The following is a 24,690-nucleotide window of genomic DNA, read 5'->3' as shown; positions in this document are numbered from 1 at the left end:
TGCCGGACGCCTGCACGTGTATAAAGTGCAACAGCCTGTTGTTTCAACAGCACGCAGTCAGGTGCACGAAGGTGAGAGGGCGGCCACCGGAGGCTGTGAAAGGTGGAACTTTTTACTAACCCAGCTCTACGCTCGTACCCAGCGCCCGTTTGGAGCGAGCCTTTTTAACTCTGGATGAAAAGCACCAAACAAATGCTGTAAACGGGTCTCTTGGCAAGCTAGCAAATGATACTGAAGCTTTCCACATTAGTTTTTTGTTAAAGGAGAAGTCAGTGATGTGAAGCCTGAATTTATGCTCAGGAAATTGCTTTTCATCCTACAGCATGGGTTCTTGAACAGAGCTGGGCTCAAACAATATGTTGAAAATTATCTTTTCACAGAATTTTGATCAAAGTACAAATGTCCTTGCCTCAGGAAGCAGTTTGTTTTCCCTTGAGAAGTGATGCTGGAAAAATCAAAAAGAGCAAAGTCTGCTGGCTGGCCAGAATTCACCCATGAATAAATTGCATCACGAAGCTACCAATAACATAACATTTTCAAAGACCATATCATGCTGTTGCTATAAGAAAAGTGATTTGTAAAACTCAGCATTGTATGGGGACTCTTGCTATAACAATATTATTAGAAACTGTTGTTGTTTATAATGCAATAGAGTATAGACATCTAATAATAATTGTTCCGATTTAGCGGAATCCAGACCTCAACCAAGTTTTGCCAGTTTCGTGGTTTGCCTGTTTTGGAAGTTTCATGTAATTTTTTTCCGTGAAATTATGTTGAGGCCTTTTGTAGGAACATACCTATATTTAGTCATCAGTTGTAGAATAGCAAAAAAAAAATTGTAATTACTAGTACACATTTGAATCCTGAAGGATCCAAAGGAACTATCCAAATAATGCTAAATGCCCACTGATGTATCATTCTACTTATTTTAATTTTGCTTCTTTGTTCCAAAGCTGAGATTCAAGGCTTCTTTTTTGATCTTTTAATACACATTTTTGGAACCCAGGAATCCTCATGTGTCAGGAGCCTCTGAATAGGCATAAATACTTGTTTGTGACATGTAATTTTTCTTTTCTTTTAGAATTTCCCTTTTACTGAAAATTCCTGCTTCTCATTCTGGTATGGAGTGACACAGTTCTAAATAGAGAAGCTCTAGTGAAAAGCGATTCTGACTGTTTACTAGTTCTTTTTTTGTATCCCAGCATTATTTTTGTGTGTTTTCACACGCTTTGGAAGACAAGAATTCCATCTCCCATCCAGACTCTCTCTGTAAAGGGACATCTGCACTGCCAGAAGAGTTTCGGCTCAACTTGCCTTCGTCATCCCCTGAGAAGAAGGATGCATCTGCAGCTGAGACTTTTAATGTGTTTGCTTGAAAGACTAAATTCTGTTGGTAATGGTGACTTCATCTCTAATTCCAGACCAGACTGTAAGGTTGAGTAATACTGCTGAAGGCCTTTCCCCAGTAATTGGCCAGTGGAATCCCCCGTGGGTTACTGGTGGGCTTGTTGAAGGAAAACTTTTCAAATGTGTGTTAAGTTCAGCTGCTGGCAGTTTTTGCTGAGTGTTTCAAGTTGTAGTGTCTAGCACAGGCTGGACACAGCTGCTGTACATTGTCAGCTTGCATGCACTTTCTTAGCAGGCTTAGCTAAAAGAACATCTAAAAGTGCTGTTCTGGCCAGCTGTTGCTTTCATACATTATTCCCACAGAAACCCACCTCTGCAGAATCTAAATGATTTAGCTCTAGTTCTCTGCTCTATGCAAGTGAAGAGAGATGAAGAAAATATGCATAAGAAAAACAGATTAGGAGAAAACTCTGTTACAGCACTCGAGAGGCTCCATCAAGAAACTTTCTTTGGATCAAGGCGAAGGGTGGCTGTATCTGTTCAGATAAGAAAGAAGAATTTAGAAAGGAATCTGAACCTTTATGGGAAACTTGTACAAATACTTGCCAAGTTCGTCATTACCCCACTTGTGGTGGCTGGTGCAATAGCGCATAGCTGTGGGTAATCCTAGATCTGGTCAGAAGCAGGGTCATGCCCATTTTCATTATTCTTCAGTCACGACTCGAAAGACTGCAGACATTTAGTGTGCTTCTGGCATTTTTTAGCTGTTTTTAATGCATTAAGTGGAACCAGCCTCTTTGGAGACTAAGTGTTCCATTTATTCAGAGATGTCTGTCTGCAGTTCCAGTATGTTTCAACCATAAACTGCAGGAATAATTTTTAGTGGCAAGAAAAGGATTTAGTTTTCACAGTCTGCACAGACTCCCAGCATGAGTTTCAAGAGAACCTTGCCCTGAAATGGGCAAAGAATAGCTAGGGTGAGAATATGAATCTTCATCTTTTGTATTTCATTAGACATCACATAAATATGAATACAGCACCCTTGTCTGTTGCGGTTAGGTCTGTGTGTGTCACTTGTTCCTATTTCTAGAAGTCTTCCTTCGCTGTGTGCCTCACCTGGCTTCTTTTGACTGTCGCCTCAGCTGCCCTGGCTCCCTACCTACCTTTCTGTTGACACCTTGACTTCGTTGCTGATGCATAATCCACATATTGTCCTTACCTTTTCTTCAGGATAAATTTAGAAATGAGGGATTATTGAACTCAAGTGAATTTTGTAGTTCTTTTGCATAAAAACAGATGTTTGGGGTTTTTTTTTCATATTTAGCAGGTGTCTTTCAGTAGAATTTGGAGAGACAGCTGAAACAGTAGTCCAACATCCAAGTCCAGTTTGTCTTCAGAAGGTGAAAACCTGTGTCAGGGTTGGTAATCTAAAGACTTGACAGTTAAAAAAAAGAAAAGAAAAAGAAAAAAAGAAAAAGAAATAAAAAAGGAGGGTGGGAGAAGGCTTTGACCCTGCTGAACTCTTTGAATCTAAAAAGCTGTTAGAAGCAAACAGCTTTTGATCACCATCAGCTTTTGGCTGAGTTAAAACATACGACTTAAAGTTAGGAACATAAGACTGGGAACAGTCACTAGGATTGCAAGAGCTGGGGCATTAGTCTGGTCTCTCCACTGTAATGGAATTTTTTTTTCCTCTCTTCAAATGAACAGAAGTTCCCTAGTCTCACCCGTTTCTACACAGATTGCTTATTTCAGGAGCCTATGTCCTGTCTAACCTGCTGTCTTCACCTCGTGCCCATTCTTTTTTCTTTTCCGCTCTTGTGGGTCCCCATCTCTGTCTCTTCATTCCCCAGAAAATGACGATGTTGAAATTCACTATTAAAACTCCTTTTGGTATAGTATTTTTTTCCTCAGGCATTTTTAGATAGGATTTCTGATTCACGCCTTTAAGTTTCAGTTATACTCTCTGATATTAACAGATATTTCTGTGGCGGTTGTAAGTACAGGATTATTCATAAAGATTATCTCAGGGAAAGAACAACATCTGAGGTCTCCTCTGGACTGTAATTTGTGCAGCTCGGTTTTCCACCCTAGAAAGATCACTCTACTTTTTTTCAGCGGCTTTCTTCCTGAAGCGTTTTCGCAGATTGCCCGGTGCCCTTTAGAGAATGCTAAACAGCACGCAGAGTGTTTCTTTGCTCTTGACTCATGGCTGTACCCTGGCATCCCAAGGGCTGAAGGAAAGGGAAAACAATACAAGGCTGAGGCAGAAGTTTACATAGAGAAAGAGTCAGTCCATGCTGGTCTTCAAGTATTTAAATAGACTGGGTTTTTTGTCTTGCGCTGTGCTGCTGTTTTCACCCAGAAGTGTCCCAAGAGCACCTGTTTTCCCATCTGGCGTGAACCACAAACTACAACCGCAGTGAGAATGTGGTCACAGTCTTGGCTGCCTCTGGGGCATCGTGTCTGAGGCAGCTAGTGCTCTTGCATGTATTTTGGCCATCTTGCTCTTACCCCCATGCTTGTCTCTACTCTGCCTGATTCATTGCTAGCCAGGGCTATGGTTCTCCAACTGCCCCCCTCTCCCTGCTCTTTGACTCACTTGCCAACAGATGAACTTTCTAGCCTGGATATGATCTGTCCGTATTCTCCAGTGCCCTGTTTACAAAGACATCTATACATTTCAGAGTTTTGAATGTTGCGTGTTGCTAACACAAAGTAACAAGAAGAAATAACCTTTTCTCCTTTCTCCCTCCCCCCTGGGTTCATAGAGAATAGTGACCAGAAAAACAACGTAGGAGGTAAACGAAGCACAGAGCAGAATGTCTAATAGGGTCTGAAGGGTTTCCCTCCGGGGAAAGGCTGCTTGAGACTTACTAACTTTTGCACATTCAACAGGAAAATCGTTCTTTCACTCTGAAATGAATTTCAGACAGGAGTGAGGTTTGAAACATTTGACAGAAGCTTTATTAATAGCTCTTGATGCTCTTCTAGCTCTTTGCATTTTCAAGGCCTACATCAACAGGAGAAAAGCACAAATTACTTCAATAAGTTGATAATAATGCATTTTCTTATTCATGTATCCTTTTTCAGTGCAATTTAGGTTCATTCAACTGAAGCTCTGTGTATATAGCTGAAAAAGAAAAATTGAAGATGTTTACTGTTGAGCCTCCAATACCATTGATCAGGGAGCACCAGCATACTCTGTTAGAGAAAACAGCAATGAAGACAGAGATCTTTAGTCAGTGGAGCATCTTGTCGCTGTGCAGGATCACAGGATGGTTGAGGTTGAAGGGCACCTCTGGAAATGATCTAGTCCAGCCCCCCTGCTCAAAGCAGAGCCAAAACAGGGTATTTCTACATATGGATAAGATGCTACCTGAGCCTTCTCTTCTCCAGGCTAAACGATCCCAGCTCTCTCAGCCTCTCCTTGTGTGTCAGATGCTCCAGTCCGTACTGTCATTATCTAAGCTATTCATCTAACATCTGCTTATCAAAGTATTTGGAAGCTATTCTTCCTCATGTGACTGTAGGGTTAAGAAATCTTTCTTTTACTGGCAGAATTCATGTCCGAGTTAACTGAAGTGGGATGTTTATGGAGACAGAGTTCAGGGCTTCTAGCAAAAAAGGGCCTGCCCCATCCATCCATCCTAGAAAGAGTGTTGCTGCTCAGACGGGTTGCCACATCCACGGCTTTGACCCCAGGCTGCAATTTCTGTGAGCCTTTAGCAGAGTCCTGTGTGTTGCATCTCTGCTTCCCCGCTTTCATAACAAGCGGACATCCTGAAGCTTTATTTAGTGGTATGTTGAGGACTTCAGAGTGCCTTTCCCTGGCACATCATGTTCAAGCTCAGGGGATTACCGTATGCTGTAGTGCTCTGTTAAACCACTGACAGGTCTCGTTCCAGAAGTAACTACATTATGCTGGTGTATCAGTATGGTTAGAGGAATAAAACTGACTTTTTGTTTAGTCAGAGTTTAGTAAAATTGAATCTGGTTTGTTTGTCCACTTGATTGTGTGTGATTGAACAGAAATTCCCTCAAGGGAGGAATCTCTCTGTGTGTGTTTGAACCATTTCCATTATTTTCTGTATAATCATTGCTGTCTGAGAACTTAGACGTCTGACTAACCAAAGATGTAAGGCAAGTTCTTGAATTTACATGGTTTGCATCAGCAGGCATGAAATGTAATACATAGATTCACCATTTCTCTTGTTGCAATCGAGCGATGATTTACATGGGACATTACCTGCTTGGAAATGAACATTTTGCATCTGCTAAGCGCCTCAGGATACAAACTTGTCCCTGTGAAAGTAGGAGGGGAGAGGAGAAGGCGCCTAATTTTTTTTATTTTTTTTTCCACGGAGTAGAAATTGCAAAATGTATAAACAGCAGGATAGGAATGCTGGGGTTGCTTGTACTTGGCATACTCTGAAAGGGGTTTATTCACATTTGCAAAGCAAAAACAAAAATCTGGAAGGCTGAAACAGAAAATGACCAACTGCAACCAAAGCATTTGCTGCCTGTTTGCTCTGAATGTGCATTTGGCCTTGGTCTTTTAATTATAATCCATAAAGATGGCTCTGTTCCCTATGCACCCTTGGGCTTCCAGGAGCACTGAGTGCTTAGGGCTTGGGCTGCTAATGCTCTAATTGAAACAGCTGCTCTGGTCTCGGAGTACTTTATTCATTCACCTTTGAAAATGTTGATGGATCTGTGGCGTGTTCTGGGCTTTTTCTGTAGATGCGAATCTCAAACACAGCCACTTGCTAGACAGAACTAATGAAGAGAATTTGCTACGGCTTTTAGTCTGTTGTTGTAATCTCAGTTTTTAAAAGGAGAAGAAAAAGGGAGGGGGTGCAGGGAAGGCTGCTCTTAGGCCATAAAGCTCTTTGGACTAAATTCACTGTATCTACAAGACCAGACATCCTAATTCTCTGTTATTCTCAATGACTTAAACTACAAGTGAATGTAAAATATTACGAGGCCGAAAGGTCATTATTTTTACATTCTGCACTGATTTTTAAATTAGCGCATACAGAGAAAAGCCTATGGAAATTGTGCTATAAATGAGCGGAGCACTGGGAGGGGTCCACGCTAATTCAGGATGGCCCCAGGCCACTGGTTGCTCTGCAGCTCCCCATTTCTTTCTTGCCTTGGGACTGCAGCAAAAGGGCTAAATTGCTGTTGCAGTCCTTGTTAAAGCCTGAAAACTTCAGGCAGCCAACAGAAGCTCAAGTATACCCATAGCCTTTCTCGATACACCTTCCTTTACCTGTTGTTTTTCCTTATCCTTGTATTCAGCCCATTTTTGAGTTACTGTCCGAAAAGAAGGGTTTGTCGTCTTGTCAGATGAATGCATTTAATCAGCGGAAGGTCATCCTAGTGTGGGCTAATGGCAAAGCTGGGATGGGGCTGGCAGTGGCTAACTTGGATGTATTCGGTAGGGCTGTGGCGGAGATGGAGTTACTGACTAAAACACAATCACTTGACTGCTCTGATAGAGTTTTAGCCTAATGGCGTCTTCCTTCCAGCCCATTGCTCAGCTCAGCATCTCCTACAGACTCAGGCAGCTTTAACCTCCTTGTGACTAGAGTTCGATATATCCTGAGGCAGTTTACCCATGCAAAAAGGGTTGTGCAGGGGCATCTGAACTCTTAATTACCCAAGAGCTGGTTCACCCAAGAACAAGCTGAAACTACATAAGACCTTTGAGCTAGGCAGAGGCAAGGGCCGCTGTGATCCATAGGCTGGTTTTTATTAAACAGTATTGATTGTTCCTGGCAGATACGGAGCCTGAGAGCTTTGTGGTTATGTTTGTTAGAGAAAATTAGAGGTCATTGTGAGACTTTGAGAGTCAATAAATCTGAATTTTGATGAAAAAGGCAAAATCCTACTCTGAAGCAAGTGCTCAGGCAGCCCATGTGGGAAAGCAGTGAGGGAGGAAGGAAAGGGCTGGAAATTTTACTGTGTCTTCCCCATCAGCCTGCAGCACTGGGATTATGGTTGTATGTTCAGGAGGAACAGTGAGGAAATGGTCTTGGAAAACAGTACATTGAAAAATCCTCTTGATGTGACATGAAACAGATGATTAATGTCAGGAGATACAGTCTTGGTGTTGTTACCCAGTTTATGTTGCCTGAAGGCGAGCTGACAACATGTACCCCTGCACAGGTACTTTGCATACCTGCAGCCTTTGCTGTCTGAAGTGCTCAAAGGTTGTTGCAGGTTCATATAGCAAAACTCATCCTTGTTCAGAGTTTGATCTATATATTCAAATAGGGTTTAATTCAGACCCTAGGAATGGTGCCTGGATTGATTTGGCCTTTTTCACTGAGCTGGGTATTGTTAACTTAATCAAGCCATACAATATTCTCAGGCACCAAGTATATCTTTTTATACCTAAGTTCACAGAAATGTCACAATGTTTCTAAAGTCACACTGGAATATCATAGCAGGGACCTTTTGCCCTATTTCTGCCTTGTGAGGAAATCGTGGAATCATTTTCTTTCCAGTCTTTCCCTAATAGGGGTGAGCTTGCAAGCAAGACTTGCTCTTTGAGGCTGAGCTCATGTTTCTGAGCTTTCCAGGATGCTGCAGTGCATGGTCTCCTTCCCAGCCAGAATAGTGTCTAAAGGCAAGAGCTATCCCAGCAAATGTTATGGAATTGCAATTACTGATGTCATTTAAAAAAAAAATAAAAAAAAATAAAAAAAAAGACTACTTGAATTGGAAAAACAATTTAATGTGATACTGAGACGAACAGCACTGGCAGGACTGCTGTGTTTTGGGAATGCATGAAAAGGCCTAGGTATTTTTATCAGTAAACACTAAAGACAGTCATGTTTTCATGCTGTTTTAAAATCACTGTTCGAAAACACCTTCAATTTCATTGGCAATATTAACCCAAGGAAATGAGCTTCTTCATTTAGATACCTTTTTATTTGACTGTGAGGAGCCAGTAAATTATACTAGAACATCTTGTGGAGTCTGTTTTCTATGCATGTTCCTTGTCAAGGCTTTTCTTATTTATGCTCAAAGGAAGCCAAATGTTGAGACTAACAGGCAAATGTATGCTGAGCTCAATAAAATATCCCTGCACTCCAAGTTCTGGGGAGTTGAGATCCCAGGCAGTGGCTTATACTTTTATTTCCAGGCAGTGGCAGCTGTGGTCGGCTACTCTTGGCTTCCCTTCTGGATGTTCGGCATGGCCTGTTACGGTTCTCTTTCTCAGAAATATCTAATACTAAGTGAAGGAGACTAGATCAGTGGGACAGAAACAGGCTTACCATGTCTGGCAAAAGTTAGTCTTGACCGTAGGCAGCATTTCTTCTACTTGGACCTACGCAGCAGATGTTATTCTCATCTGTATTCCAAATGCAGTAAGATAGTGAGGACATTGTTATCGACTATGATACCATTGCTGTGACTGCTGCTATGTTGAAATCTGCACGCACCTCGCTTTCGTGGCGTTTTCTCTCTTTAAAGTTGGCATTGCTGTTGTTAAGTAGTACGGTCTGCCTGAGTTCGGATGTGTCATTTGCTCTGATGAGTAGATGCTGGCCTCCCAGGTTCCATTTCTTTGAGCACAGTGACCAGGTGATTGTTTCAGTCACTCTCTTTTTTTAACATATTTCTCCATTCAAAATTGAGTCGTACAATTCAAAGGCCCCCTTCCCCAACAAGGTAACTCTTACAATACCCGCTACGTAAACAGTAATGAACACAACCTTTCTGCATTCTAAGCCTCATCTTTCCCCATTCAGATCCTTCCTCATGAGTCATTTCTTTCAAAAGTCTGTTTCACGAAAGCAAATTAAATTGGAAGTTTTTCATCAGGAAATACATCTTTCATCTTCACCCCTGCAATTTCATTTCATGCTACCCCTCACGTTGCTTATGTATAGACATCTTCTGTGTTATACAGTTTTATGGGGGACATTTCATTTCTATTTATTTTGCACCATGATTTATTTTTATTTACTTACCTATTTTGCACTGCATATGGCATGCCTTATGCCTGATGCAATCGTATGCCTACCTCTGTGTTCCAGCCAAACGCTGTTAATAGTTGAAGTTATGGGAAAGGTGGCATTTGCTCAGGATTATCTGCCAGCCTTTTTGGTTTCTGAGAATCTCTGAAATCCAGTCAGGCTATTTTTTTCTAACCAGACAGCTTCTTATGGGGTTTGACCTGATGAATGGGTTTTAGGGGCCTCTTCCAGGAGGCTGGGGACTGTCTTGTAGTGGGCGGGAATGCCTGGAGTTGATGTTTTGTACATCCTTCTGAACCTTATGATCCAAAGAGTCCTTCATCTAGTCCTTACTCTTTCTTTGGATATATTGATACCTTATTTCAAAGTCTAGGTTATTAGAGCTGCTAGAGAACTGCAACATATACCTAAAGGATACAGAGTTAAGCACAGCTGTTCTCTTAAGTAAAACCTTCCCTCTCATCCACTCTTTCAGCCTTTGAACCTAAAATCTTTCATGGTTTTTATTCCACCATGTAGATGGTGAGCAGACACAATATTCGTACTTCCCTTTAGCTGTGTTGTGAAAAGCCGTTGCTGAGTGCTGACGTAAAAATCCCGGTTTAATTGGTCTCCCAGACATGGCTATTGAGAACTCAGCTATTTGAGAATACATTGCCACTGCTCTTCTCTTTGAAAAGACATCCTGTCTTTCTGAAGCCTTGACTGTACTTGACTGTAATTAAGATCAGATTATTTTTTACTTTCACTATTTCAATAAAAAATGAAAACTACTCTTTGGCACACCTAAGCAGTGCTGTACCTTGGGTTGAAAGGATGGAATTTCCTTCTGATCCTCAAAGACAATTAAGTTACTCCCTGAAGCATGAAATTTAATTACCCTCATCAGGAGCAGCATGATGCAGTGGATTAGGACATAGGAATAAGAATCAGAAATTTTTATCTCTGATCCTGGTTCTGCCATCTAGTTATTGACTAAATGAGTCATATCACCTTCCTGTGCCTCCTTCTCACCCACCTGAAAAATGAGGTGTTTGATTTCTTTGCTAAGGGGCTGTGAGGTCTGCATAAGCATCTGAAGATGTAATGGTTTGTATGAACGCTAAGTGTTGCCGGGATTGCCTTGGCTTACGTGCTGCCAGCAGTTACTGCAATTTGGTTTCATACAGTGAAATCTCATTTTTTGGCAGTGTTAGTTTCATTAAAGGAAGTGTAATCAAGCTCATATGCAAATAGGGAGAGGACTACGGGAGGAGGTGACACTAAAGAGCCATTGCGTATCAGAAAAGTATGCTGAGCTGTTATTCTTTTCACATCAGTTTTGATGCTACATCGCGGATACGATTACTAATTGTAGCATCCCAGGAGTGCCTCCAACCGTGTACTTCTCAAGAGGCGGAAGAAAGTTCCACCTTGCATGGTTTAAGTGGGGAACAGAAAGGAAAGTTCAGTGCTAGATGAACATACTCCTCTGGGCAAGTTGTTTAGCTCTGCCGTATTTGCAATTGCAGTAGTGTCTTACTGGAGTGATTAGTCATGTCATGTCAGTAGGGAGCTCCCACGAAAAACTCAGAACTGTTTATTGGATGTGATGAAGTGGCTAATTAAAATCATTTGTTCTGCCGTTTAAAAAAACAACAACGCTTTCTCATTCTCAGCCCCAGTTGGCCAACAGAGCTTTTGAGTAGATGAGTTTCTTAGCATGCCTGTAGCGTTAAGTTTACATTTCAGAATGGTCAGTAACAAAAATTGTCCTATAAGTATCTGGGTTACTCTTTCCACAGATATTTTAGAAAGGAAAACTGAACTAATAATAACCCTGCCATTTAGCGGGTTACGTTCCAGTGCAAAGGTGCCAGATTACTCTGTTGGAAAGACGTTTGCCCTCCACCATACAGTATAATTTCATTGTCTGTCTTTGAGTTCCTCTGCAGTTCCTGTGCTCGTTCTTCCAGGGCCTCTGTCTGTATTGAATTCCATTAAAAGATTCTCATTTGTAATCACAAGAATTAGATTTAATTGTGAGCTGCAGTTCTTCAGTTACTTACCTGATTCAATTCTTTACAGCACTCAGATGTAAGTCTTCAAATTTTCAGAGCAGGGAATTTACTTTAACCAGGTTAGTAAAGCAAAATCTATGTAACAATGATTTTTCTAAGAGACGCTCAGGAAAGAGATACAAAAAAAATGGATATTTTTAACTCTATGGAAGTTAACAAGAAAATATATTTTTCTGTAGGTTTTATCTTCTGCCATTTTAATAAATTTTCCTGTGTGGAGTAGTTGTGTTGTGGTCTTGTAGCATGCTCAAAATATAGGAGGAGATCTATTACGAATGAAACTCTAGTGGCTTAATTGCAAACTTTCATAGCTATGATTCTATGAAAATAAGTATAACATAAAAATATTGTTTATGGGCTACTTGTGTCTCACTGAAACCTAAAGCAATTTCTGCCATGTTGCGATATCTCCCTGGTTGTACAGTTCTCGGTAGAGTAGCTATACAAAACAGCCCAGCATTGCAATCCTAAAAGGAGGGTAGAGGTAGCTTCCTCCCAGCACATGTGAGTCTGGAGCCAAAATCTTGTTGGTCTCCTGTTCTAGGCAAGGTAATTACACGGTGTCTGACTCATTGGTCAAACCTAGCGGAATTACAGAGCATTTTCTTGGGGTGGGGGTGGTGTTATTAGTTTTATCTTAAAAGCATTAAAAGAGTAAAAGGAAAGAAAATCGTTACAATTATTTAGTCTTTTTTATGGCAAAACTTTTGTGAAGCCATCTTCTAAAGGCATTTTGAGGGAAGGGCGGAGAAGCATTCTTGGAACCAGTCAGAGGCATGTTAAAGGTCTGATCCAATGACACAAATAAAGGTCTGAACTGTATTTAACCTATCACCAACAGTTGCATCTTGCTTATGCAAAAGGCCATAGAAAAGGGTAGAAAGACAACTGGCATTAAATCAATAGAAGAAAATGTATACCATTTTTCTTTCTCTTATTAAGTAGAATGATCCGTGAACAGAAGAGTTTGCGTTGCAGACTTTCTGCATTGCACACCAAGAATTATCTCCTTTAATGCTAAATAACCTCTTGCATTAATATACAGTAACTTTATTTGTTGCCATTTTAGAAAGTAGATCCTTTTCAAGACTGTATCATCATGCATCAAATTCGGGCCCTGATGTCTTTTAAGTAATTCTAAGATCAGTAAACTGAAATTAATTTAAAGTTCATAATCAAAAATAATTACAAGACAATGTATTGTATTGTTTGAACTAATGAGAAAAGAGTTTACACAGCCCCCTACAGGTCATTTTATTTTTTTTCTCCTTCTGTCTCTTAGAATCGTATTGGCATCTTGAAAACATTTTTTTAATATTCTGTTTGCTGCAGCCTGAAAAGGTCTAGTCTGGTTCTTCCTTTGTGCATTGCCCATTAATTGCTGAAGCAAAAGGAAGTCTGGAGCAGTATGGAGGCAAGATTAAAACCTGTTATAAACTCCTGTATAATTACGCAATGGCATGCAGGATGGAGAAAGTTATGTTCTTTCACCAATTCGTCTAGTAAAGGGGAAAAAATTCTCTTTTGGACTCCTACTGATCATTTTTAATTCTGCCCTTAACAAGGTTTCATTCTCAAGAAATCAGCTTCTAATTTTTTCACTACCTTTATTGTGCTGCAGATGGATTTTGATGTGAAATACTCTGATGTAGTTGCTATTCTTACTGTTTAATTTTGTAATTCCCAAAAGTTTGCTGAACCTTTTACCAAAGAGATAAAACTAAGTCCTTGCCGAGATACATTGCATTTTCCTCCCAGGCACACCATGTTGTTGGTAACAATAGGAGTATTTTAGATGAAAGAGAGCCTGAACCTAGAGAAATAAAATCACACTGTAACTCAACTTAGGTATGAGGAGTCTGTTAAATTCCACAATTTTTTTTTTCCGTGGCAAGTGGAGATGAGAGAGCAAAACACAGCTTGAATTCAGCGAACTTTTTTCTTAAGGAGAGGGGATAGTTTGAAGTTCGTGTCTTCTCTCAACCTCCTATTAATAGCTGCTGGGAGCTCACAAGCTGAATCGTGACCCAGGAGGGGCCACGCAGCTCTTCATTGCCCACACCACAGTTCAAGTGCATTTAGCCCTCATTTACTATATATAAGGCAATAGGATTTTAGGGTCAATTCTTTGTTTTTTGCTAATTGTTTCCATATTCTTCTCATATGTTGAAGACTTTTGCTTTCAAATTGGCCTCTAAATGTGAGAAAGCAGTGGCTTTATCCGAGCCAGGCTGGGATGGTGTTCTGGGTGAAACTTAACTTATGGCTAGGGGCTGGTGCAAACTGACAGTGGACTGTACTGAAGACATAGGTGGCAACACAGGTGCTGGGCTGGCTGATGGCACGGAAATTAATTCTACCTTCCAGATGTAGATGGATGTCTGGAGACTGGTCACAAAGATGATTGCTGACGTGGGATGTCAAGACTGAAGTCCCAAAGCTTGCTGGAATCAAGCATTTTGAAACCCCTCTTCATCGGGATGAAAGAGCGCCCAATGAGTATGTGTGTGTTAATTGGACTCAAAATCATTTCTCCATGAAGACAGACAAATGCCGGATGCAAGTGTTCTGGCTTGAGATTTTACTTGAGAGTTCTGGCACTTTTTTTTTTTTTTTTTTAATTCACTGCCTCTAAGAGAGCACCCTGACTTGTACTTAAAATTGATCAGTGCTGGCATTACCCAGAGGAGCATGCAAAATGGCATCTAAAGCATTAGTGTATTGATTAGAATTAATCAGGAATGCATACCTCCTGAAGCTACACATGAACAACCAAAGACTGTCTAAACTGTAAATATCTCTCAGAAATGAAGTTTCTGTGAAAACTGGATTATGGCTTCTGAAACTGGGTAACTACCTGTAAAATACAAGCGGGGAAGCAAAACCTGGTACCTGGCAAACTGAGTCATGGATGGGAGGTTTAAGAAAGGTTAGGTTACAGAAAAATACTTTGGCTTGTTCAGGATCTAACACCTAACGCTTGCAGGGCTGTGCGAGGTCCAAGGTGGTTTCTAGTATACCTTCACGTTAAGGAATATGAATGTGTATACAGAAGGTCGTTTGAAAATTCAGCCCTTGTACTACATTCAGGTTCTGTCAGCAGCATTTTCTGTTTTGGAGAAGAGCGATACAGCCTCATAAGAGAAACTCTGGGTGTTGCCCAGGCTTTCTTTAAACAACAAATTCTCTCTAGATAATACATCCAGGTCTGAACTTGTCTAAAGTCTGAAAATATTTGGATCTAGGATTTTGAGATACTCTGTCACTGAAGGCTGTGGTGTTATTTGTTTCTGTCTAAATTATGTATATAGCAGATTCTAGGTATCTGAGCCAACTTCTTTCTCACTGTAACTTCAGTGAAGGTCCTGTAGGGTGGATCTGGTCTGCTGTATCAAGACACTGAGCAGTGCCTAAACAATACAATATAGTGTGTTGCTTTACAGCATAAAGGATTAAATTAAGATTGTTAAACTGTGGTCTTTTTTTATTGCTTGAGGCAGTATCTAGAGAGATCATCATGGTTATTATGGCCAATGTTGTGGTAAAAATAGGTTTTGATGTTGAAGGCTGTGCGGAGATGATAGCTATGTGCGCAGTAACTGATGCCTTTGTCCTTGCAGTTGTCAGCTTACCAGTCTGATTCATCACTCTGTAGAGTGCTTGGAGGTTATGCAGAGGATAACAGGAGCAATCTGTTATCTGCTGTAATTTGCTTTTGGGACCTAAGTTTCACAGAATTGCAGAATGGTTGAGGTTGGAAGGAACCTCTGAGACTGACTAGTCCAACCTCCCTGCTCGATGCAGGGTGAGCTAGAGCAAGTTACCCAGAGCCGTGTCCGGTCAGGTTTTGAATATCTCCGAGGATGGAGACTCCATAAGATTTCTGGGCAGCTTGTTCCAGTGTTCAATCACCCTTACAGTAAGCAAGTTTTTGCTCATGTTTAAATGGAATTTCTTTTCTTTCAATCCAAGCAAATGTGCCTTGTGCTTGCCTGTTGTCCTTCCGTTGGATACCACTGTCTGATTCTGTCTTCTTTCCATCCTCCCATAACATATAAACATTGATAAGATCTTTCATGAGCCTTCTCCAGGCTAAAGAATCCCAGTTTTCTCAGCCTCTTCTTGTATGTCAGATGCTCTAGTCCCTTAATCATCTCTGTGGCTGTTTGCTGGACTCACTTCAGTAAGTCCATGTCTTTCTTGTGCTGGAAAGTCCAACACTGGACCCAGTGCTCCAGACGTGTCTCCCCAGTGCTGAACAGAGGGGAAGAATCACGCCTTGGATCTGCTGTTCCCAGTGTAGCTCAGGAAGCCATTGGCCTTCCTTGTCATTGAGGGGACATTGCTAGCTCATGTTCAACATTTTGTCCACCAGGACCCACAAGTCGTCTTCTGCAAAGCCGCTTTCCGGCCTGTACCGGTGCATGGGGTTGTTCCTCCCCAGGGGCAGCACTTTTCCCTTCCCTTTGTTGAACTTCATGAGGTTCCTGTTGGCCCACATTTCCAGCCCGTCAAGGCCCCTCTCAGTGGCAGCCCAGCCATCCTGTGTATGAACCACTTCTCCCACTTTGGCTGGAAACTTGCTGATGGTGCAGCCTCCCCCATTATTCAGGTCATTAATGAAGACAGAAAACGTTATTGGCCCCACTGTTGGCCCAGAGGTATACCACTAGTGACTGGCCTCCAGCTGGACTTTGTACGACTGATGATAACCCTCTGCCTGGCAGTTCAGCCAGTTTTCAGTCCACCTCGCTGTCCACTTACATAGTCTGTACGTCCACCAGTTTGTCAGTGAGGATGGGATGGGAGACAGCATTGAGAAACTTGTTAAAGTCAAGGTAAGCAACGTCCACTGCCCCCAGTTGCTTACACAAGGTAAGCAACGTCCATTGCCCACCAGGCCAATCAGCTCAGCATAGAAAGCTCTCAGTTTGGTTAAGCATGATTTCAGTATGAAGAGGTTCTACATGTGGTATTTCCCCATCTATCTCAAAAGATGACTGAAGTAGCTTTTCTGTCACCTTGCTAAAATGCTTTCTAAAATTAGGTCATAACATATAGGCCACTAATAGAAATTTAATAAAGCTACTACTAATTAACATCCAATGCGTATCAGTTATGCTGAAGTAGGTCTTGCTGCTGCCAGGCAGCCTGTAGTACAGGATCTGCAAATGAGTATGGGTCAGTATGGGTTAAATACAGGGTGTTGCATGGAAAGGTCTGGAGATCAGAGTCCCTATTCTGCTACGGAATGACGGCAGAATCGCCTCCCGTCCGAATCTGCCTGCGGGTCTCTCTACTGACCCAGTAGCTAAAAAATAGTGTCCCTCATAAATCCACCAGTTAGTGTCATCTTTACCTCATTTGTTTTCATGTCTCTGAAGAAAGAGGCTGATACTTGGGATTTCTTTTCACATGAATCTTTGAATCTCAGACAACCTATTGTAGGAATTTGTACCACAAAATATGAATATATTTTGTAATGAATCTGGGCTTGAGTGAGTCTGCCTTTTCCAGTCTTGCATTGCGGTGATATAAAATACCTGCTTGGCAACAGCTCTGGGAGTTAATAAAGTTTCTGTGGTAAACTATGAGAGGCCTGAGAATTTCAAACTAAAGTTATTGCACCAGTAACTCAGAAAAGCAATTCCTAAAACTCCTGGCACATTTATCCAGAGGGTTAGCCGTAGCACAGAAATGGAAATCATTGTTGAGAGCCACTGCGTACTTGGAATTAAAATCCATCAGTCTTCTGAAGCTGAGGAGAACGATTTTCATGACATACAGATGCTTCTGTATTTCATAACCAAAATTAAATCTAGAGTGGTTTTTTACTCTATTTGTAGGGACGTTTGTATCCTCTAATCCCTATAATATACCTAACTTGAGGTGACATCAAAAGAAATAACGCACGCAGAAGCTAGGCATTTAAAATACTCTCAATGCTTTATTCAATTTCAGTAAAAGCAGATTTATCTATTTGGGGAGGGGGGTGGAAAAGGAGCGAGGATGTCAGCATCCCCTCATCAAGCGGGAACCTCGAGCACAGAAGTCGGAAGATGAGGTATGGAAATGAAAATAACTGTAAACAAAAAATGAGACTTAGCAGTCTAGTTTCACTCTTCTTGCTGGAAAAGGAGGGAGGAAGAAACCTAGTAAATCATTAAAAAGGAGTGTTTGCTTTTCTGAGTTGCCAGTTGAACGGTTAGCTGTCGGCAGGGTCTTTATGCAGCCCTTGCTTAGGACTTTTCTTTAGGTCCTTAACATACCTACCTGTTGGCAGCTTCCTTGCCTGCTGGAAATTTTGTCCAGTTCAGTGGAGTGTAATGACGCTGTTATGTCCCTGATGAGATGAACAGTGTGTCTACCTCTGGAGCAGAAAAAGTCTCCTAGCTGGTAGCATTATAGGGTCTGCAATTTGGGATTGATCCGTGCTTGTAGCAGGCACAAGTGATGGGTGGTTGGTGCACATGTCATACACAGATGTTGTTATATTTCCTCTTAGAAGTGTGTCTTGATAACATCCGAATTTTGGCACGCTTCTGGAGAATGAGGTTCTTGTTATGGATGCCAGACAAACCGTGCAGGTTCTTTTGTTCAGAACGGATGTTCCAGTGGGTTCCCTCCCTCGAGAAAAACGTGTTCTTGTGCGCAGCCTGCGTACAAGCACAAACCGGTACACTGCGGGGGGATGGGGGTAGTTGATGAGGAAAGTTTCTCTAAGACCAATGAAAAATACATTGCCCCTGACCCATTATGTCTACTAGAAATAGTTACAGACTTCCTCAAAAATGCTTAATATTGGTGTTTGAAGGCAACTTAGGGAAACTCAACAAGTTTTTATTCTCATCTTTTAAAAATTGCAGTTGGAGCTGTAAAGTGCATTTCCTAATAGGCTTTATTAGACCCCTGTTGTCTTGTTTGGCTCCAGCTGACCAGTTACAGTACGCTAAAAAGAAATGTTTTTTCCTTGGTGCTGCATTTTTTCCTGTAACAGAAGGGAAATGTGACAAAGTGGATTAGTGGTAACTGAGTGGCTTTACAGAATCTCTCATCTCTAATCATGTTTATGGTTAGCAAGCAGACACTGAATAAACTGGGGTGAAATGGGTGATGGGCTCTGTATTGCTGCTGAAGGAATACACGCCTCTTGGGAAGCAACCCTTCACAAATGGTGTCAACAAGTGGTTTTACTGGCGGCCTGTGCCCAAGGATGAAAGGTGAAATGGGCCGGAGCGTGTTATCATACAAGTATTTTATTCCTTCAAGTTCTCCTTGCAGATCAGAATGCCAGTATATTGGGGAAAAGACAGGTACTTCTATTTTTACTGTCCACCTTTAGAGATTTCTTGCTGGACACAACATTTGAAAGCTAAATCAGAGGTGATGGGTAAGAGCTGAGGGCCTAGGAGTAGTTCTTGTGCTGGCTGGCAGGGTGTTTCCGGCGGAGCAGCAGGCCCGGCCGATCAGAGGGGAGGAGGTGGGCGTAAAGACAGCCAGGCCTCGATGTCTTCTGGCGTCACAGAGAGTAGATCCAGCTCATATAGACTTTTTGTTCTCATTTACTTTTGGCAACAAGCAGACTAAGTTGGAGCGTGGATGTTAGTCTCCAGGGCTGCTTAGTTTCTTGATTTACTTGGTGGGACTGTTTGTTTGTTTGTTTGGGAGGCGAGGGGGAGGAAGCGCGAGGAGGAGAAATGGCATGTTTTAGTTGCAGTGCTTCACGCACGTGCAGATGTTCCAGCCAGCCACGTTAGAAGCAGAGCATTCAACCAGTGATGCAGTGCTGGGAATTATAGCTATTGTGCAAGCCCTGGAGACTGGCTTATTGCCTGAGTGACGAAGAGTTTGCTGGTGAGAAGCGGGAGGAGTCATATTTAGAGAGGGTGTGCATGTGTGCTACCGATTTCACAGCTTGCTTTGCAAAGGAAGTTAGGCTTCTTTTAAACAGCAGGCAGACATCTGTGAGAAATCCAGGAGCACAGAAGTGTGACAGAAGAGAGCAATAAGCTACTATTTAGCTGGGTTTTCCACATCTTAGCTGGGTGGAAATCTTGGTGCTCAGAAGCTTGCTTTTGCAAAATCCATGGGAGGGAAAGGCCCTGACCATGGGGCACCATGAGGGGAGTGAGGGCTGGGGTAGGAGGCACAGTATGACCAGCCTCACGTGGAGCTGCTGCTTTGGGGGATTTGGTCCTTGTAAAGTAGCCTTTCTTACCGCTCTTCTCCTTTGTTTTTTCCTCTTGCTGTATGATGAGACCAGATGGGTGTTGCTTCAAAGGAGAGTTGGACATCTAGAGAAACCATTTCGGATCTCACTGGAGTATGTTGCTAATGGGAACAAGAGCGTAGCGGCCGTGGATTCCTTTGCAATGAAGAACTGCAGTACAGGTAATGTAGAGTATTTTATTGCTTCTAGTTCATAGTCTTTCGATGCCTTTTTGGAGAGGAGCATGATTTCTGGCTGTCACAGAGTGAAAGCTTCTTGTCACATCAATTGCTTAAATAAAAAAAACACGGTCCCCTTCAGGAAAGAATTTTTTTAGTGTTGCCTTAGAATTTTTAACTTCCTGAAGGAAGCAAGATTTTTTTTTTTTTTCCTTTGGAAAGAATTTCTAGGAAAATTTCATTTTGGGAGAACCAAAGCAATATTCGTCCTGGCTTGCCAGATGCCTGTCCTGACAACTTCACTTTCTGCAGCAGAAAGTAGAAGAGATGAGTCGTTCCTAGACAGATAGCTTGCAAGTCATCTTTTTGAAGTTCCTGGTAACAAATTTCAGGGTTGTTTTTTTAAACAACTGTGGAAAACTTGATTCTAATAAAGTATGCCTGCCTTTGGCAATGTTCCAAAGCAGTTATTGCTGAGTAACCCCTAATAGGTCAATGTAGTGCGTGGAATTTTAATAATGGGAAACCTTAATGGGGTTACTTTTTTAAATACAAGCTCTGTTAGCAATTCAAGTATGTAAATTTAGTGCTTAATGCCAGAAGCAGCTGCATTTTAGTTCTACCAGCTTTATGGAGCTTGTGAATCATACTGAAATCTTTAGGTGGCATGTCAGTGAAGAGTATTATTACTTATAGCACTTAACGCATTACCTTTTGTCCGTTTTATTTATTTGGAGTACTGCTGAGTTGAGCTGCATGTCCTTCTTTTCAACCTGGCTAGGACAGGGGAATCTGCTGGAGAATATACATTATTTTGGTTATTTATGTTGCTCTCCATAAAGGCCAGTTGTATTAAGGGGTTTATTGCACTGTCCGTAGATAAAGGTGATCTCTAAGCTCCAACAAGGAACAGCCTGGCATTGTGCTGAACGTGCAAGACGTGTTCAGACAGAACACACCTGTGTTGCTGCTGATGTATGGAACACATCTTGGTATCTCTCTGAGGCTGAAAATAAAGTATTGCAACTCTCCAAAAGAAAAAAGCAAATGGGACAGAAGTCATTCAAATCCGCAGTGCTTTGGGAATTCATTGCAACAAATTTTATGACAGAGTACAGGAGATACTCAGCTCCCATGAAGGTACATGGATTCTTCTCTTGGGAGTGCTTGAAGGAGAGCCGTAGGTGAAGGACAGTCAGCTGAGTGAAAAGATAATGTTGGCCGAATGACCGCGTGCCAGTACTGGGCACCGTTCTGCAGAAGACAGATGCCAGTTGCTGAGGCTATTAAGATACCCTGTGAACAAAAGAAGGAACAAATCTCCCATTTTGTCTACAGATTTGTAGCAATTGGCCACTCCCCTGCTCTGCTTACAGGACACGGTGTGTGAATAATACTGCCAGGGAAGAAAACCACTTGTTCTTTTTTCAGTTGGTTGAAACCGCTAAGCCTTCTGCACACAGCTGAAGATATGGTACTGTGTCCTTTTACTAGAAAAGAAGGTGGTGATGAGCAGCCGAGGGTGGCACCTTAGGCTTGGAGGAAATAGGGAAAGCAATAAGGAAAGATTAATCTAAATCTAATTCTTCTGCAGCTGCTAGAAGCCTTTGGGCAGCTTAGCTACTCAGATACCTTAATGCCACTGAAGCACCTAAAGCATGGGTGAATTTGGGAAAGAAACATTTGAGAAACAGTAACAAGCCTTCAGCCTAATTTTTCTAAGCCTTTTAAAGACCATATACACAATTTAAAAATAAATAAAGGCACACAGATGATCTTAGGAAATTAGGCTACCATTTCCATAAGTGGATCCAGAATTGGATCTAAGTTAGATGCCAACAGGGGCTTGAAGAAGGTAGAAGTTTGAGGTTGGGATTTGCTTTTGAGCATGGGAAATTCCATTTTTTGAGTTCTTTAATCATGGAAAAGATGGGATTTTTATTGCATTTGAACTGAAAAAATAACAGCCTATTTGGGATTGAATGGGAAATTGAAAGAAAAAAATTCAGATGCTGATAAAATTCTGAATTTTTTTAAATTCTAGATTTAAAAATTCTACATTTATATCCCATCTAACTAAGAATTGTTGAGTGGAAACATAACTCTATCATTGCAATGTCTTAATTGTACTCCACATTTCCCTTTCTTCATTCAACAGTGGAACAGATTAGAAAATCAAAGTGATTTGTCACTTGAATATCTTCACATTTCCCAATTCCCGTCATATAATTCTTCTTGATTGGGTTAGTTTGATAGAAAAAAGGAAAGCCCTTGCAGGTTGAGGGGTTTCATTTGGTTTTGGGTTTTGGGGGGGTTTTGTTTGGGTTTTTTTGTTTGGTTTTGGTTTGGGTTTTTTTGTTTTGTTTTGTTTGTTGTTTTGGTTTTTTGGGGTTTTTTTGGTTTTTTTTAAATGCTCAGGATTGGTCAAAACTGTATTTGGTGCATCTCATATCATTGCTGTAGTTCATCACCACCATTCTTCTCAGGCACTCGATCCTCTGGCTTTAATTCTTTAAGGGCTTTTTAGCACTTGACATGTGCTGAGTGTTGGGAGTTTTTTTACAGAAAGTTTTCCTGAACCATAGGGTTAGATTCTGATCAGAAAGCCCCTACAGGCAATAGAAAGGCTGGTTGGACTTCTATAGCTTTTGGATCAGGACAGTTAACAGGTAGCATTGCCCATCATCTTACAGCCAATTGACTTTCAATTACTGTCTTAAATGTGAAGCAGATTGTGTTTGTCAGTGTGTAAAACCTAAACTATTGATTGTCTAGTTTTCTTTCTTACAACTTACTATTTAAATAAGTGCAGTATCCAAAGCAAAAAAAAAAAAAAAAACACAACCCCCCCCCCCCCAAAAACCAAACAAACCACAAATTGCAGAGAAGTAATATACTAATTTAATAATGGCAGTTAAGAATTTGTTCCTTCTACAAGTAAAGTAATTGGTACAGCGGCATTTTATAGTTGACGGTAATTCCTAGTAATAAAAATAGAGTTCATTTCCTAAGTAATGTATTGACTTATTAATGATATTTAATGGGTTTCTTACTGATTTTTTTTATTGCAGTTGTAAATTAATTAATTTGCTAACTTATTTCCAAAAGTCTTAATTAAAGTACTTAATAGTAAGCACAAGTAAATGACAAGACATTGTTTTACTTAGCAATGTTCAATTTACCAGTTCTAAGTAACTTTTTAAGTAAGGGGCGTGGAGATCAAATGCTTCTAAAATGTGTTAAAGGTTTAATGATGCTCCGAGGTTGTTAAAAGCGGTTATTTCAGACACTCAGCCTGTCCAAGAGGAAGCACTTAGCTTTCAAGTTTTCAAGCTCAGTAAGCAACATAAAAAACATATTTATTTTGGAGAGGGGAGAGACTGTGTTGTTGGTTAAGTTAATGCTTCTGTCCACTCAGCAATAGCTTTTTTCAGTAGATACTCAAAGTACATAGAAATACACTCATTACCTTCAGAGCTGGTAAGTAGTTCTGTAATGATCTCATGGTTATAATACATACGCAGATTTCTGAAAGTTGAAGTTAAGGTTGTGCTGAAAGCAAAATCCTTCATCCACAGCAGAGGACCTCTCGCAAAAAGAAAAATTTTGAAGACCTAGAGGTGATTTCACTGGAAAAAGAGACAGTGAGGGAAGAGTAAGAATATGGACTTGCTACATGTATGAAGAAATATGAGCAACTGCCAGATAGAATTGTTCATGATTCCATTTGATAAATAGTCTAGCAACAGATTTATGAATCAACTGCAGGAAATCAATAAGGGCTTTCTCCAAACAGGATTACTTCTGTATCTGAATCATTACTAAAATGATGGTTTTGTGTATTCAGACAAAACCTGAATATGTATCACTCCAGTTTTCCCACGTATGCTCACTTTCTGCAGTTTGTCTTATAAATTAATTTGCTGACAGGACGTTGTGGTTAACTGAACTTAATGAAATACCAGTGAGCCCCTTTTCAAAATGAGTTCTTGATGCTTCCTACTGGAAAATTGCCTAGAAGATTTAACCTCTTCCGAACCAAGAACTGAAATAGTATCAGTGTATCCGATAGAATCGTAGAACAGCCTAAGCTGGAATGGGCCTCAAAAGATCATCTGGTCCAACCTCGTGTGGGAAGGGGAGCCTAGGCGAGATTATCTAGCACCCTGACCAGCTGCATCTTGAAAACCTCCAGTGATGGGGACTCCACCACGTCCCTGGGGGGGTTGTTCCAGTGATTGTTTGTTCTCACTGTAAAAAATTTAAACACGGGTTTCTAATTGAAGTCCCACATGACACACTTACAGCTAATTTAGATGTTAATAATTAACTAAAAAATTTTTTATAACTTCTAAGTGAGTTTCACTTGAGTAAAATTGCAAGATGTTTACGGAAGATTTATGAAGCAACTAACTTAATTGTGTCAATATTTTTTTATTAGTTATTTGCATAGTTGTAATTATGGGAGTGGAGAGAAGACATGTACCTTCAGTGGAACCAGCCATGTCATCTTATATGGTCTGGAGATCCACCACTGCCCAAAAATTCAGGGGAATAGGTGAACAGAACAACGAGCACAGTCGGTATTGTGCTGTTGTTCTAAAACTGAAAAATAGGCATGATTAAAAAAAAGTAGTCTTAGATTTCAGAAGTAGTTCTCTCTATCTGAGGTTTAGGACCAACATTTGCCATAATACTTACGTGGCCTATCCAGGTCATATTTGTATAAGGAAGCTGGAGAATTTCCTTTGGCATTAATGCCCTGGTTAATGAGCTTACCAAACCAGAGGATAGATCCAGAGTTAATTGAAGTCAGTGGGAATTATTCAGTATGTTTGGATCAAGTTCTGAGTATCCTTCATTTAAAAAAAAAAAAATTAGGCAGATTGGCTGCATTTTCC

The 24,690-nt window shown here is 40.9% G+C and overlaps 1 protein-coding gene across 1 annotated transcript in view; it reads left to right on the top strand.

The window, feature by feature from the left end:
- The window catches only part of ALK (ALK receptor tyrosine kinase), a gene marked incomplete at its 5' end in the record, with an annotated part of 317,178 nt that overhangs the window by 190,412 nt on the left and 102,076 nt on the right, over positions 1-24,690 (top strand). The window contains one exon of the mRNA XM_082306264.1: positions 19,665-19,792. Within this exon, the coding sequence (XP_082162390.1) occupies positions 19,665-19,792 (128 nt within the window). The remainder of the gene's footprint in view (positions 1-19,664; positions 19,793-24,690) is intronic.

Source organism: Platalea leucorodia, assembly GCF_965183815.1.
Source record: "Platalea leucorodia genome assembly, chromosome: 3".
Taxonomy (NCBI): Eukaryota; Metazoa; Chordata; class Aves; order Pelecaniformes; family Threskiornithidae; genus Platalea; species Platalea leucorodia.
This window is presented reverse-complemented; position numbering and strand designations above follow the sequence as displayed.